Source organism: Falco rusticolus, chromosome 6 (genome assembly GCF_015220075.1).
Source record: "Falco rusticolus isolate bFalRus1 chromosome 6, bFalRus1.pri, whole genome shotgun sequence".
NCBI lineage: Eukaryota > Metazoa > Chordata > Aves > Falconiformes > Falconidae > Falco > Falco rusticolus.
In genome coordinates this window covers 25,153,636-25,169,986 of record NC_051192.1, presented here as the reverse complement: position 1 = coordinate 25,169,986, position 16,351 = coordinate 25,153,636, and the positions used below count along the sequence as shown (strand labels likewise).

General features: G+C 37.2%; 1 protein-coding gene across 1 annotated transcript in view; it reads right to left on the bottom strand.

The window, feature by feature from the left end:
- ARMC2 (armadillo repeat containing 2) overlaps nucleotides 1-16,351 on the bottom strand; it is a 68,840-nt gene that overhangs the window by 39,296 nt on the left and 13,193 nt on the right. Inside the window, exons 6-7 of the mRNA XM_037392929.1 lie at nucleotides 4,878-4,948; nucleotides 1,075-1,167 (exon numbers count right to left, since the gene is read on the bottom strand). Coding sequence (XP_037248826.1) covers nucleotides 1,075-1,167; nucleotides 4,878-4,948 — 164 coding nt within the window. The remainder of the gene's footprint in view (nucleotides 1-1,074; nucleotides 1,168-4,877; nucleotides 4,949-16,351) is intronic.

Genomic DNA, 16,351 nt, shown 5'->3' with positions numbered 1-16,351 from the left:
AAATTCTTCATCACTCATCCCATGGGACGTTTTTTGAAGCGTATCCCTCCCTTGAGTACTGGAACGTTACAAAATAAAGTATTTGCTTCTCCAGAAAAAGAGACTTTGGTTTTGTCATAGAACAATCATCTCAAGTGCACAATATTCGTAAGATTTTAGTCAATAATTAAGTTCCAGGTTAAACTTCAGATTTGTTTTTGAATGGGAAGTTTTCTGCAAATATTTTTGGGGGTGAAAGAGGAAGAAAAAGGCTTTCTATTAACAAAAAAAGAAAACTCCTAAATGTGACCTAAATGCATGTGCAGGGAATTAGCTGAAAGCTATGAAGCAAGTGATGGCACACAGTATTAAAACTTACTGAATTATCAACAGACCCACTCAAAACATTAAAATTATGGAATTCTAATATTCATTTTGATAGGAAAAACTGCAATACTTTCTATATTCCCACCTTACGAATAAATACAATGCCTACAGAAATCAACTAAAGCACCTTTTGAATGAAACATTAAAATGGATTTCAGAGTTCAATCTTTCAAGAGATACTTAATTTACTCAATTTTGCTTCAGTATTGTGGGTCATTACATACTTTTCTGAGACATTTAGCACTCTAAAATGGAATTTTTCATTAAGATTTCCTTAAGTTTTCTAAAATTAATTGAGACCATCAGTACAGTCTATGCTTAAAACAGTGAATCCGTGCAGCACTTCAGTCTTAAAATTATTACCTCATCACTGACTGTTAAGCTGACAGAGCTATGTTGTTTAAATAACGTAATTTAATCAGACAAGATCTTTGCGAAACCAGTATTTTTATTTAACAGAATCAAAGAATGGATGAGGTTGGAAGGGACCCCTGGAGGCCATCTGGTCCAACCCCCATGCTCAAGCAGGGCCACCTAGAGACAGCTGCCCAGGCCAGTTTTACACTGCAAAGTCACTGAACACATGAAAGCATAAAAGGCTACGTAGTCCAACTACTGTTACTCCTCTGTAGTAAATACAAATGAGCCCCATGTTTCCTGCAGGAAACAGTACAGAAAACACCCCCTTTCAAGAACAGTGTTACCCACCTTTTTCCAGTTCATGCAGAATTGGTAAAATTTTTTTATGCCAAAAGATTTCTTCCTCTTCTGATTCATTTATTCTTGTTTCATCCTCTAAGCCTTCAAAATACATTCAAAACAAAAGTACATATTCAATGAAGGCTTCAACTTCTACACAAATAAACAGCTACAAATACTTTATTCATCAGTCAGAAAAAAAATCTGAAAATGTCACTTTTTGCTATATTGTGGGTTATTCTACCTATTCAAGCTTTTGGTTTTATTTACATTTTCTCAAAAACAAAAGTTTTAAACAAAAGTAGATGGATAAATGTTTGGAAACTCAAAGCTGTGCTGTAAAGCCAGATTTGGTTTTGTTTGCTGACATTAATATTTTATTTGATCGCTGAATTGGAAGATAATGACTACTTTTACATCAACATTTAGCCCTGTGTTCATGTGACAGCTTATTCCATGTTAAAAAATATCCATACTACACACAATCCTCTAGGATTGTACAATTTTATCTATTACACATTCACAGTATTACACTAAGCTTGGTTAACTGACTCTGGTCAGTTAGGGAAAATGGTCTTACTAGTTAGGAAATCCTGTTAGCAATTCTAACCACTTTACGCAATTAGTTTTGAAAACTTCTCAACTAAATTTTTGTAAAATGCATGTTTCCGTCCTATTCTTTGTTACAGTAAACAATTTCTCACACGGCATTTTGGGAAATAAACAGCAAACTACAAATATCTTAAAGATGTTGATGTTTTGCCTCCAGTTAACATGTCAGAAACCTTGAAGGCAACCAGTTCCCAGTTTTCTTGGCCACCCACAACCAGTTTCCTCCAGTGACTTGAGAAAGAGCTACTGTTCATTATCAGAAACCTTGTCCACTTCAAAAAGATAAGTTTTTAAAAATACTTCAGCTTTTTTAATACTTTGCTTCGAAAAGACAAAAAAAACCCTATCAGCATACATCAAGCTAAAAACTGGTAGACTTAAAAATCAGCGGTCTGAAATTCTTCTGGAAACAAGACTGAGAGCATGTATCTGTTTTCAGACTGGAGATGGGAGTTGGTGAAACACGGTTTATTAAAAAATGGATTCCAGGATTGACTTTCACATGGTTGCAGTATCATTGGGAACTATTCTGACTTGCTGAACAACCTTTTCACATTCACCTGGCACTATGGTCTTGACCATTGGCTCACTACAGCTGAACAGACAGAGTCTCTGCGCAACTTGAGTTTTAAAGGATCTAACAATTGCTTACAAGGTGCATGTAGGCATATTTTTAGAGTTCAAGTTAAGGTTAAGCTCCTTCTCTTGCAGGCAACCATTTTGTTCTTATAAAGTTGGGGTTTGGTTGGTTGGTTGTTGTTTTTTTTAAATAGGAAAATAAAAGTCATGCAACTCCACCAAATAACACAAAGAAAGCCATTAAGATTAGAATAAATACTTAAGTTGCAGATTTGTCAGAAAGTGTCTGCTACTGTTCATTACTAGCTCCTGCATTTAAAATGACAATGTAAATTCTTAACATAATCGCTATCAAACACAAAAACCACTGTACTACATGAGAATACTGATATTGAGAGGTTTGTATCATGAGAACAGTATCTCATACCTTAAAATAACTACAGCCTGCTGAGCATTACCTGGAACAGTGAAACAATTAAAAATTCCTGACTATTTGAAAACATTGCTCTCTAAAAATATTCCAGACTCCTTTTTTCTAATCTGCATTAGCTTTAACTGTCTACCTATATTTTACACAGAATGTATCTATCAGTTATACCTATTTCAACACGTGCTGCTATCATAAGTAATATACTGGTGTGTCAATACAACAACTATGTATCGTTGGCATGTGCATATATACATATTAGTATAAGAACACATTATTAGGTAATATTATTATCACTTCTTTTGCAGACCTTTTTTATTTTCTAGATCAAATGAGTTAACAGTCTTACTTAGATCGATGAGTAGCTTAACTAATAAAACACTATGCAGCATTTGCAATGAAGTGAAAGTTCAGCTCCAGGTAATGTAAGAGCACAGCTGAAATGAGAACACTAGAATAGTCTGCACCGTTCCTTCCTGTCAAAAAACCCACATACTGACTTAATTATTTCTTTTCTTTCCAAGTCATAGCTACCTCTCTAAAACTGAAAGATGGGACCGACTTTCTAACTACACACATGCTTAACTTTATTAAGCAAGAAATAAATAGTTAATGTATGCATCTGCAGATATGACCAAACTTTCCACTAGAAAAAAAAAGACATTCAATTTTTAGTTCAGAACAAAAAGAACTGATTTTTTTGTGCCACTCTGCTGCACTTGTCTCACATTCATCAGAAAAATGTAACGACCTGAAAGACACAATGGCATATTTTTTTAAACAAGTATCTCTTGTAACTAGGAAAAAAAAGAGATAATCAGCTTTTACTAATTGATATTAATCCTAGTAATAAGAATGAACAGGAATTATGATTATAAAGGAAAGCAACATTAATAAATTGTAAACTTGCACATGTCTCAGTCCTGGTAGATTTTTAAGGTGCTGATGAAAAGTTACACACTAGCTGTATTTAAAATATTGCAGAAGCTGTCTTGAACTTTCTGATTGAGTGGATTACAGTTCAACAGCAAAAATACTCAAGCAAAAGAATACAGCAAGTTCAAGTTCATTGTCTCAGTTTTTCACAGGTCTTAACCACAGCTTTGCATTCTGGTCAAAAAAAAAAATCACTAATCAGTCTACATTTATTGGTTGCTGTTTTTAGCATGTAAATACAAGAGCCTTAGCAACACCGTTCTTTCAAAAGCTGTGTACTGCCTGACTTACCACGTTTAGTCTTTTCATGGAATACTGAGTGGCTACGAACATATCAATATTAAAAAAAGTCTACCTCCTCTCTAAAAATGTGAAAGTATAAGCACAAACCAGAAAACAGAAATAATGTGTAAGTGAACGCTCCCCCCAGGAGCCCACGATAGAGAAGAAATGATTGAGAATTCCTACTGCTATCACACTTTTCATTCTGGGATTAAAGGTGAAGTATGCACAAACTAAGAAAGCTACATAATGTTAAAAAGAATAGATATAAAAAGAAACAATCCTAATAACACACATCATTTTTTCAACAGCACAAATAAATTAAAAGGCTTATAAACAAGAGAAAATACAGTCCCACAGAACACTAACTCCCATGACATAGTAAATACTGTCAGCTCCTCTGAAGGAAATGAAAGCAGAGCTCATTACAGCCTTTGCCAGAATGATCCAGAATAATGCAACTTCTCAGTTCTAGAAAAATAGTAGTAAAGCATAATAATCGCAGAGTAGAAACTTCAGGTTTCCATACCAGACTCAAATATGCACTTGCCATGTATGAAACATGCCAGCTATGAGGAAATATTAATCAGAATCTGTTATGTATAATTAGCAAAATGCATCCCTACAGGGCAATCAGAATCTGTATCTTCAGCTAATACAGCTTGGCATAGCTTTATTAGTTTCTGTGCAACCATGCCAGTTTACAAAAAGTGATGGGCAAACAAGGTGTTAATAGATTGACAAATTCTTAAGGCTACATATGGGAAAAACAAGAGAGAATATATCAACACATTTTTAGAGTGAAGTTCTCCTGAATATTGTTTCTATTTACTAGTAACAGCAACAACAACAAAACCCCAAACCATTTAAAAAATTACAAATATTGTTCAAAGAATAAAGAATAAAACCATCTCAGAATCACAAAAAATAAATTATTTCTATTTGACTGTTTTGATTGAAATGCCTTATGAAGTACCTGTTACTCTTCTCTTCCAGCCTGTACTCCTTGGCCGTGATGAACTTGTGCCAGGCTTTTTCATCTGGTCACTGAAAGATATAGTATAGACACGTGCCAAGTGTATCAGAATACAGTGCTCAAAATGCTTCTTTCTTCATATGCACTCAGTATGAGATCTGTATATTGATAACTAAGTGGAAAAGATTATAACTTATTTTAGTAAGTTAGTAGGTTATCTGCTCCTCAAAATTGACATATAAATACAACTTTCTCCACTGTGCATTACAGAAAGCCCCTTCAGAAATACTGACATATTTACACCACAAGAGGTCACCATTACGGAACACAAAACCTAAAGAATTGCCACTTGTACAGTGACCCTCAAAGCTGAACCCAACTAAACTCAGCAAGAGCCAATTTTTATTTTATCACCAGTGTCATTAACTGAATATAAACTCAACTACCCTAAAACTGTAAGTTCATCCATTCACAAGGACAGTGCTTTCTTCTGATAGAATTAACACTTTTAAAAGATGTAATGACAAGATTTTTCAAAGAAACAAGCACTTTAGTAACCTTTAATGTAAACATCATAATTTCCAGGTCTGCCTGTGAACTATTGCTAACTGTGCAGTGGTCACTAGTTCTGTTAGTACAAGAAACATGTATGTTGTCATTTCTTTGTAAAGCAACAGTGAGTAATGCCATAATTCCTGATGATTGTATTAGTCTTTCCTTGCCCAGAGGGAACTACTACATACATCTGTGATAAATCTATTCTGTTTGCCTAGCTACACACTCAAGCAGCACTGATCTAAAGGAAACATACAAGTTAAAGACTCCTTTTGCTATTAAACAGGAATATTTCCTCCTTTAAATTCTTTACTAAAGACAAAGGTCTTAATATGTTTTCCATTCTCAGTGTATGTTTAATTTAACACTTCTTACTGCATTTAAAGTACACGTACCAGTACAATCTAATCTCCTAAAGTTCCTTCTAAAGACAACAGTAGTGTGTTAGCAGTGTTATTTCAATTTTTTTAACCTGTTAATGTAGTTGCTACAAGGCTTAAAGCTAAACTGTTTAAGTGCTTTGCTGGATTGGTGCCTACATCCTATCTGCCACTCCAGACAGAAGATGTAAGTCATCCTATCAACAGATGGAGACAGAATAAAAGACAAAGCTCTTGTAAGATCACTTCCCTACAAAGGGGACTGGATAGCTCACTGTGATCAGTCAAAAATTTCCAAGCAATCACATTACAGAGGAACACTTGCTTCATTATGGCTAACAGTGAATAACACTTTCTTTTTACAGCATGAGGATTTAAATGCTCCAAAATCCAAATGCTTACACAAACTATCCTGAAATCATTTCAGCTCATATATGGCAATTCCTACTCCTCTGGGGAAAGAGTGCTTCAAAAAAATAAAATAAAAATAGACAAGTGCTTACATCTCTAAGACTGACATCTGTAAGAAACAGAATTTCTAAGCACACATTAAATACAGTCCAATGTCTTAAAAGAAATCAAAATTTGGTTCCATTTATGTGAATACCTTGTCGGGCAAACTTTATAAATTTAAGAAATGACTCTATGAGGTTCAGCCATCTCTGAAGTCAAGGCTATAACCTGAAAGGACACTGGATAAGCAAGACAACAACAACTTCAGTCACCTAATACAAACCCAGCTATGTTCAGAAATCAGTATCTTTAGAATTATATGTAGGCATGATGATACTATCTGCCTATATGAATATGGATGTTTCAGTTTGCTTTCCTCAGAAAAAGAGTTTTTGTAACTATATCCTGTCTGTGCCTCTTCTCCTAAAATGTAAATTCACAGGATGAATCCAAGAAACCTCAACAAAGACAATCTTACAAGTTTCATAGGAAACAGAAGTAGCTGAATAGAAAAGACACTGAAGCAAAGGATGTGGTAACCTGAACGCACACTTATCAGATAGAAACACTACATAGGAAGATGAAGGGTAAGACAATGTCAAAGCCTTAACTATGTAAAAAAAAGCTTGGTTGGAACCTATGATTTCTTATAAACCAGTATCAACCAGTCTGAAGATCTATGAGTAGGAAACCAGATTGTTGTAGTGCTGGTATTCGCTGAACTATCTGTACTTTTGGGAAACAGCCTCATAAATTAAACAGCTTAACTAGAACTCGCATTATTTTCAGACAAAGAATACACCATGTACATAAATGAGAATGACGGGTGGGCAGGCTTATCTTTAGGGAGTATGTACAATTTATGAATTTTGTAAGAGATTATAAAATCCCTTTATGTATCTTTACAATGCTGCCAACTTCATTTGAGTTACAGAGACTTCTGCTTCTTTGTTATCTTTTCACTTTCATGTAGGGCTGAAACTTAGAGCAGCAATATCTTGTTGAGAACTACGCAGTTAAAATGCAATCAACCTACTCTAAAAAATAAGTTACTTACTACTGAAGGGAACTGGCTTGTCAAGAGAGTGGTTGCCTTGGAAACAAAGTCAATTGGCAGAAATCTGATCATCTGATAAGGGACTCATCAAGAAATCAACTGACAGAGGCTCTGATGATTTACAGAGAAAAAACTTGGCAACTAATCATCTCTGTCCTCCTCATACTAGGGAGATCATAGTAGCCCCTATGAGGAACACTGCCTTCTTGAATGTACACAGACTACAAGGACTTCCAAAAGGCACGGGAACCAGCACTGCAGTAGTGTGTTGTGCTCACCAAGTTGCTCTACCACTGCTCTCCTCAGCAGGAGGGTGGGGACAAAGTAAGATTGAAAAAACCTCACGGATCAAGACAAAGGCAGTTTAATAAAGCAAAAGCAAAGGCTTTGCAGTAGCAGGTGATGTCCAGCCACTTCCCAGGAAGCAGTCAGTACACATAGCAGTTGCTCCTGCTAGGAAGACAAATCCCATACTAATGCATGCACACAGACACACACACACCACCCCCTTCCTTTCTCTTAGCTTTTACTACTGAGCAGACATCATACGTTATGAAATATTCCTTTGCACAGTTTGGGTCAGCTGTCCTGACTGCATCCCCTCCCAAGATCTTGCCCACTCCCAACCTACTGGTGAGGGGGGTGGAATGTCAGTGAGACAGCCCTGATGCTATGTGAGCACTGCTCAGCAGCAGCCAAGGCACTGGTGTGTTATCAGCACCTTTCTAGCAACCAATACAAAGCACAGCACTACGAGGGCTGCTATGAGGAAAATTAAGTCCACCTCAGCCAGACCCAACACATGTTCAATATTTTCCCCCTGACAAAAGCATGCCTGATTAAGTGAAAGCAGCATTTATTCAGAAACTCTGCATATTTAGATGTTTACTTGCTTGTTCTTGCCATAAGCCTCTTGTTAATGGTAAATCTGCAAACTCACCCTTCAGTGGTATTCCAGGGAAAACTACATTTCTAAGAACTGCATCCCAGAAGCAAAGAACTGGGCTAGTTCTCTCTGAAGAAGCTGCACACAAAAGCAAGGTCTGATTCACAAACATGAGTGTAAGATCCCAACAGGGGAATGGCTTTTTCCTCATACTGCGGAGCCTTAAACATCTGAGAATCTGGCTACCTCTTTACTTGTGAAACACTCTGGCAATGGGCCTGAATTTTGGGCCACGCCATTCCGTACAGTTAGACCCTTAGCATGGTCCCTGCTACAGTTCTGTGCCAAGAAAGGTAGTACCTTCTATGCCTGGGCACAGGTCACAGACAAGCACAGGTAGGGGCGTTCCCAGCCAATACTTTGTGTTTGGCAGGGAGGGGGTTAAAAATACTTTCATTGTACTAACATAACCCATGTCACAGCAGCTGGCCACAAAGCCAGAGATTCCTTCGTTTAATTTTTATTAATCATTAGTACAGATGTAGCCCTGGTGCCCCACCCACAATTTAGTTGCCAGTTAAGGACACATGGCCTGATACTAAGAAGTTAATGCTGCTCTACAGAATTGTCTTTAACAAGCACCTTTGATCAGCAAGGTAGCAAAGCCTAACTAGAAAGAAAAGGGAACGCAATCACCTTTTCTGAATTGTCAGACTTGAAGGCATCCCCCTCTGGATACTACCCTCTCCTCTCAGTAAGGTTCTTGTAACACCCACATACTCTTATAACTTTGGGAGGCAAAAGTAGAAAATATGGGAGAAGAACAAGGGAGCATAACTGCCTGCAAAAAAGGATGAAGGCTCTGATAGTTTTCAATGAGAAGACTAGGAATAATGGGGAATGAGCAAAAGGTAAGGGCAATGGATATGGAAAAGGCCATAAATTTCATACCATCTGCTTCTGCACATGCCAAAATCTCACACGACTCTGCTCCGTCAGAGATTACGAGCCTCCTCTCTTGCACCCACGTAAACGGAATCTGTGGGCTCCCTCACTTGAAGCAGAGATAGGAACTGGGACTATTGCATGTAAACCAGAATCTGAACATACTCTTAACAAAGGGAGAGAGCTACTCACATGCAGACAGTCCATAGCGTGCCTTGGGTAAACACTGTGAGGAAGGCATACAAAGTAGACACTACCCGGTGTCTGGAAATAGATTTTTTTTCCATTTTTAAACAAAGAAATGAAAACGAATTACCAACTCTGTGATCCGGTAGATAACATAATTCTGCAGATCACCCTTAACTTTGTATTTAAAGATATCTTTTGTTGGCAAATTCCACATGACTGCTTAAGGCAGCTTCTTTGGGGTCGGGAGGGGTGGTTGAAGACATCAGAAGAATCAAACTGTTTCCACTGACAGAAATAGAAGGTATATTAGGCTTAATGTCCAAGGCCTTTATGAAGCTGACTAACAAACACCATTTTCTCTTAGTCAGCTCCATGCGAAACATTCCAAACAGTAATAAAACTCAAACATCAGCAATATTTAAACTAGAAAAGGTAACTTAGAACATACTTGGAAAAACGCATAGCATGCTGCCTTCTGAAGGCGTCACCTGCATAAATTCCAACACTAAATATTACAGAACATATGTTTACATACATTTTATAAAAATATGAAACAGAACATGGTCTAATTAGTCTAAAAGCTTGTCTTCAACTACCTCTTTATAGCGTATGAGAAGACAACATAAAACTGGCAAGCAGACACTCACAGAAAAACCTCTTCAGAAGTTCCTTCCTGATAAGAAGCCTTAGTCTGTGTTACTGCCATGTGAAAGATCTCTCATCATCCATGTGCTCTCAATAAAACACTGGCCTCATTGCTAACTTCTAGTAGCATTTCCTAAAGTAAAGTAGTATTTGGCTGGGGGACGGCATTAAGTTTATCTTTAAATAATTTTCTACCGTATTTGTGTTTACTGACTCTCAATTCCCTTTTATTTCTTTGCTGCCCTTTTCTTGAGTCAGAAAACTGTAATTATGAGCACACAATTTCTACACATCTCTATCTGCAGAGCATTTTCTGTATCTGTAGAATATTTCTAATCTTCTAAGTTCCTTCCACGTAAGCAAATCCAAGCCCCTGACAGTTTCATTGTTTGTCCTTACAGCCCTTTTATTTTTTTTGTCTTTATTTTGATAAGGTAAACAAAACCAGTCCTACTTAAGTTAAAAGTATACTAGCCATTTATGCAACAAAAATATACAAAAGCCATAATAGGTCACACTGAAAGTCCACCTTGCTCAGTGTCTTCTGACAGTGACCAGAAAGTTTCTCAATGCCTCAAGCACATAGAGACTGCTGTTGGGGTGCCCTGTCTGCAGTTCTTCAGATTCTGCCTTCATGTTTTTCACCGTGATGCATTCCCCTGCTCTTCTTTTTTCTTCCATTTTCCTCCAATTGTCGCCCAATTTCTCCCCAATGTATTTTCCTTAATTCCACCTCCTTCAGCCCCCACAAACTTCCTTTCTTCTCGTTAATTTGAAACCCAAAAATGTGACTCACATTTTTACAGGTTTTATTTTGGATCCCCATTTTCAGGCCTTCAAACATCTAGGAGAGCAAATTCTACCTTTACACAAGGCTCTAAAACCAGCCTAGGCACTGCAATAAGTAAAAGATGCAGACTGTTTATACATAAATACAAGCACCGAACATCTGATTTTACAAACATATGTTGTGTGCATTGGAAAGCCAGACATGATGTATCTAACACCCAAAAATCAAGATGTTTCATTAAGTGGTAAGAATAACAGACTTAAAGCAATGCTAAGCAGACCCTGAGGGCCTGCTCAGGCAAACCAGAAATATCAAAAGGACTACTAGGCACAAAGGTGTTCTTTCAGAGTAGTTAAGAGCTCAGTTCCCCCAAATGCAGATAATCCTGAAACACATATGCCATTTAGAAAGACTGTTCTTTGAGATGTTACTGACATGTACATTCTGAGTGTGACATCTACACTGCAATCTGGGTTTATTTCTAATGCTAGCAGTATCCAGGAAGGCATGCCTTCTATTGACAAGGATCATTTGGCTATTCAAGCAGTTGTGTATCTTCCTTTCAAACAATGATTCCCAAATTCTATACGGACTACAGACAAGCTGCAAGGATATGTTGTGAAAGTATACACAGCCAATAAGTCACTTAGAGGAGCAGTCACAGGGAAATATTTTTTCCTCTTTCAAGTGCCTGTCATGGGGGAGAAGGAAGAGCTCATCACACAACCAATGAGGGTGTCACAACACACCCTCCCCTTCAGGTATTTGTATGTTGATAAGACCCCTTCCAAGCCTTCTCTTCTCCAGGCTAAACAGTCACAGCTCCCTCAGCCCTTCCTTGCAAAAAGGACTCCCTTTATCATCTTAGTAGCTGGTCTCTCTCCAGCTGCTCCATATCTCTATTGGACTGTGAGCCCAGAACAGGACCCAGCACTCCAAGTGCGGTGGAGGTTTTCAGGATACGAATGAACAGAGTGCCAGATAAACTCATATAGACTCCCTTTTCCACAAAAGATTGGACCAGATTATCTTCTGAGGTCCTTCCAACCTGAGCTGTTCTGTGAAGTTAGCGTCTACCAGAACCCCTCTAGGTCTTTTTCCACAAAGCTGCCTTCCCAGCTGGCCAGCCCCCAGTATACACTGTTGTATATACTGCTGCCTGGGGCTGTTCCTCTCTGGGTGCAGGACTTCACACTTGCTGTTGTTAAACTGCATGAGGTTCCTGTCAATCCATTTCTTCAGCCTGTCAAGGTGCTTCTGGACAGCTGCACAACCCTCTGACATATCAACCAATGGGTTGCTTATATACTGAATGCCAGTTACGGTTTTTCTATATTAGTCAGAACTACCCACCAGGTCTTTTGGCAGGAGCACTGGGGAGCACCATGCAAAGATACCTTAAGGCTCTAAGTTTATCAGGGCACAGCCAGACTCAGCAGCTTCATCTCAAAGAGGACGGCAACTCTAAAGAAAGTCAAAAGGAACTAATGGTGATCCTGGGAATCAGGACAAGAAGGATGATGCAGCAAACCCTGAGTCAGCAGCTAGGGACAAGGTGGTACAAGAACCCCAAGGCAAAGTAGAAGGGGAGTCAGATGCGGACCTGGAGCAAGTGACAGAGAGTGTGACTGATTTCCCCAGGCAATGTTCAGTTACACAATGCTTAGGAACCACTGCTTTAGAACATAAGCCCTCTGCTACCATTTTCCCACCATGTTCAGCAATCAGGAAACAAGACAGTTCTAACTCTAAACCGTAATTACTGAGTTTAATAACAAGATACTGCTCTGCAGACTTTGAAAGTAAGTGTAAACAACATCCTAGTATTTTTGCCAAAGCGACTAATAGGAATTGGTTTAGCTTTTGGCAAAATGAGGAAAATATGTATTTTGTGTTATCATTCATTCTTATTGAAATTAATTTTTCCATATGCCAATTAACATTTGCATTTTTCATTAACCCATTTATTCCTATTTAATTATACTACCCAGAACTTTTATGTTGCCAAAAGGACATCAGAATTAGTTTTCTGTATTGTCTTTCATTGGTTGAATAGTACGGAATATGTTTTTGTGGGTTTTGTCTTGTTTCAAACCAAGCAATTTCTTTCTGATCTGTAACTTAGCACTTGAAAGGCACTCTATTCTTTTAGACAAAGAATGGACTTTCACTGAGACACTTAAGAGAATATGTCCCTATTTTGCTCAACTACCACTGAACTTTCCTTTCTATGATGTCCTCTCACAGACAAAGTAGATACAAACACAATGTGGAAATAAATAACACATGTGCCTTAAAGAAAAAAGAATTAGTGTAAGAGCTCAATTTTTAAAGACAATTTTCTTCTTTGAAAACATAACATAGTAAATTACTTGTGGACAACTAAAAGAAATATAGAATATTAAACCAATTACACAACTTCTAGTCAGTCCTGTTTCTCAGCTATGAAGCTTTTCAAAAGCATGCAAATAGTTGAAAAACTGATAATATAGATATCCTAAAATTATTTCAGGAGCTGTAGAGGATTATATAATAAGTAACACCACCAGAAAAGACAAAAACAAAGGGATTGAAAACTACAACTGAGACTGTAACGGATACCACTGATAAGATCAAGTATAAATAATAGAAAGGCAACATAATTTGCAAAAGTATGTTGACAAATAGGTCAAGTACACTCTTGAGTCTTCCTAAAGATGAGCAAATAACAATTCCTCTATAAATGCAATCATGGCCATAGTCCATTACTTACAACAGCTCCAGCAATAAAAAGAATATAGTATTCTATTTATACAGGCTGTTGATGAAGACACATGTTAAATAGTATGGCTTACAAGAATAATAGAGGTTGATGAAAAAACTGTATCTGTGTCCTTTTTATTCTTCACAGTCTTTGCATCTTCTGCCTAATACAGAAAATATAAACATTATCCATTTGTGCCAGTGTATCTTTAAGCAAGCAGACAACCAACAGCCTAATTCTAACCATAAAAAGCACTGAAAATGCTAACCTAAATATATTTGGGTCTGAAAACCACAGCTTCATCTTCCTAACTGCAATTTCGAATGAGGATTCCCATTCCAAACAAAAGTTCAATCTAAATCCATTGGCACTATAGTCCTACCTAGACTGAATTGGCATTCCTTCTTTACCCCTTGCATGGTACACTTTCCCATCATAGAATTCCCATTCAATTGGTAATAAGGACTCTCACGACCTTGATCTCCCAGATTTGGAGACCAATGACCTTATCCTGAAACTAATGACTAGAGTAGAAAGACTCCCTTTGGAGTAGGCAGTAAAAATGAGCCTAAACTCCACCCTCTCTTTCACAAGTAAAGAAACGAGAGATACATTACCTATAGTCTATATAAAGTATATAGATATTAGAGATATATCTATAGTTTACGAAAAGTTCTGGAAAAAAAGAATTCTTCATGCCCAATCTTCTCTTGGTATACCTAACTCTATACAAAACCAGGCACCATCTGGGAAGAACAGGTGTTGTTACTGTCTTTGGATAACACTGTAGAAAGGTCTACCTGTGAAAGCTTTCCCACCACTTGATTGTTTGTTTCTTAAATTAGTGGTCTCAATAGCTAGTGGAACTGAGGCAGAAACAGATAAAGATTAGCTAGTAGATTAATTTCCTGTTTCTGTGGCTTTATGAGAACTCTAGAAGTTGCAAAAATACACAAACAAGAGAACAGAAATCCTGAAAGAAGTCTGGAGAATCTACAGCAGTATCAGCTAAACCATACAACAAAGCAATATCCACATCATGTCATTCATTTCAAATATCCATCCAGAGCAAAACACAATGGATGTTCCCTTCAGAAAAGAAATTATCTCCTCTGTAGGAATCCTCTTCTATGACGAGAAAAGGAAAAAATATTTTGGGCACAGATGTGAAGCTAGTTTAAGCAATCAAGCAGAAGTGATTTCCAGTATTCACTTGTCCCCTGCTTTTATCATTTTCTATTGAAGCATTCCAAAACTCTAAACAGCACAAGAAAGAGAAACTAATCTTATGGAAGCAGTTGATGAATACCTCTCAAGAATTCTGTCAAACAGGCATTTAATAAGGACAGCAACAGAAAACAGTGCATAGTATCTCTTCTTTATAGCACCTTCTAATACTTTTGTAGCTATTTACAGAAATTGCTTAAAAAAAAAAAAACATACTGCAGGCCACATGGGAATCAACTGTTTGCCACCAAGCTTTTCCTCACTGAAGGCACCTATCTTTCTAAGGAGTCTCGGAATGACATTTAAGCTTTCAGAATATTGAGAAATTGGAGGAGGAGGAGAAAAAAAAAATTTAAAAAATCATCTTTTCTCACCAGGGAAACTGTTGCTTTTCATCAGCAAATCTGCCATCGCTGTTGACACTTCTGTTGAAATATATGAATGCAGAAAACATTTTAGAAGTTTCATTTCTATAGCAATCACAATAGATGGCAAGGCACAATGGCTGAATGAAGATGTAATCAAAACTTAGCTTCCTTATGATTGTTAGAAATTGCTCCTTGCTTTACTGAGGCGTGTCAATAAATTCAATCTCCATCAATTAATATACCTATTCTATTATAACTAGATGGTTATTTGAAAAACAGAATTGCAAACAAAATGACAAATCACTTCCCCTCAAAAAGGTCTTTTCTCTTTTTTCCCCTCCAGTATCTTTATAAAGCAGTAGTTATTTCATTAGCACTGTTCATTCTTTTCATCAGTCCTTGGGACGACACAAGAACCTGAGATGGAAAGTGAGCAATTCTCTTCTTGGAATAAAAAAATTCCCTCTGTTCTCTTTGAAATAAATGTAATAGCATGGCAGGTTCCTGCCATTAATGCTATTTTGGCATGCTTTACAGTTTCATCGTTAACAGAAAAAACACAGCTTTATACAGAAATTATATTTTGGAACATATATAGGAACTGTGGGGAAGAGGGAGTAAGAAGACTCATGCACCTTCTCCTGTATGAAGTGTACTATTTCTATAATCCTCTTGCTTAATTCTTCCAAGGATTTTAAGTCACTGGGATAGAGAATCAAGGCTGACACAACTGCTTCATATGGAGAATGACAGGATTCCAGGTAATAAAAGTTTTCACATTTCTTTAAGCCTTCATCCTATTATTCCTGAATACAATGTGCTTTAAATAGAAACTATCCTTTAACTTCGTACAAGATGCCTCAGGTATTTATGACATAGAATAAGATGCAATCTAATTCACAGCAATCATCTATAACCTGTAAACACATTCCATTGAGAAAGTATGCCAAAACTCTGTTACTGCAATGACCCCTCTATAGTATTGGAACTTTTTATATACAACTCCTATCAAGGCCAAACTCAACAAACTACATTGAACAATAAGTCTGCAATATCTTCTAACTGCCTTGTCAGATGAAAAACGACATCTCTGAACTCAGAAAAGAATATAGATTAAAGTCTGCCTGACATGTAGTATCATATGCAAATACTGAACCAGTGTGTTTATTGGCACAAGTCTTAGCAATGAGTTAGAACGTATGAGAGAAGTTGAGATTACCTAGAGCCATTCAGTCA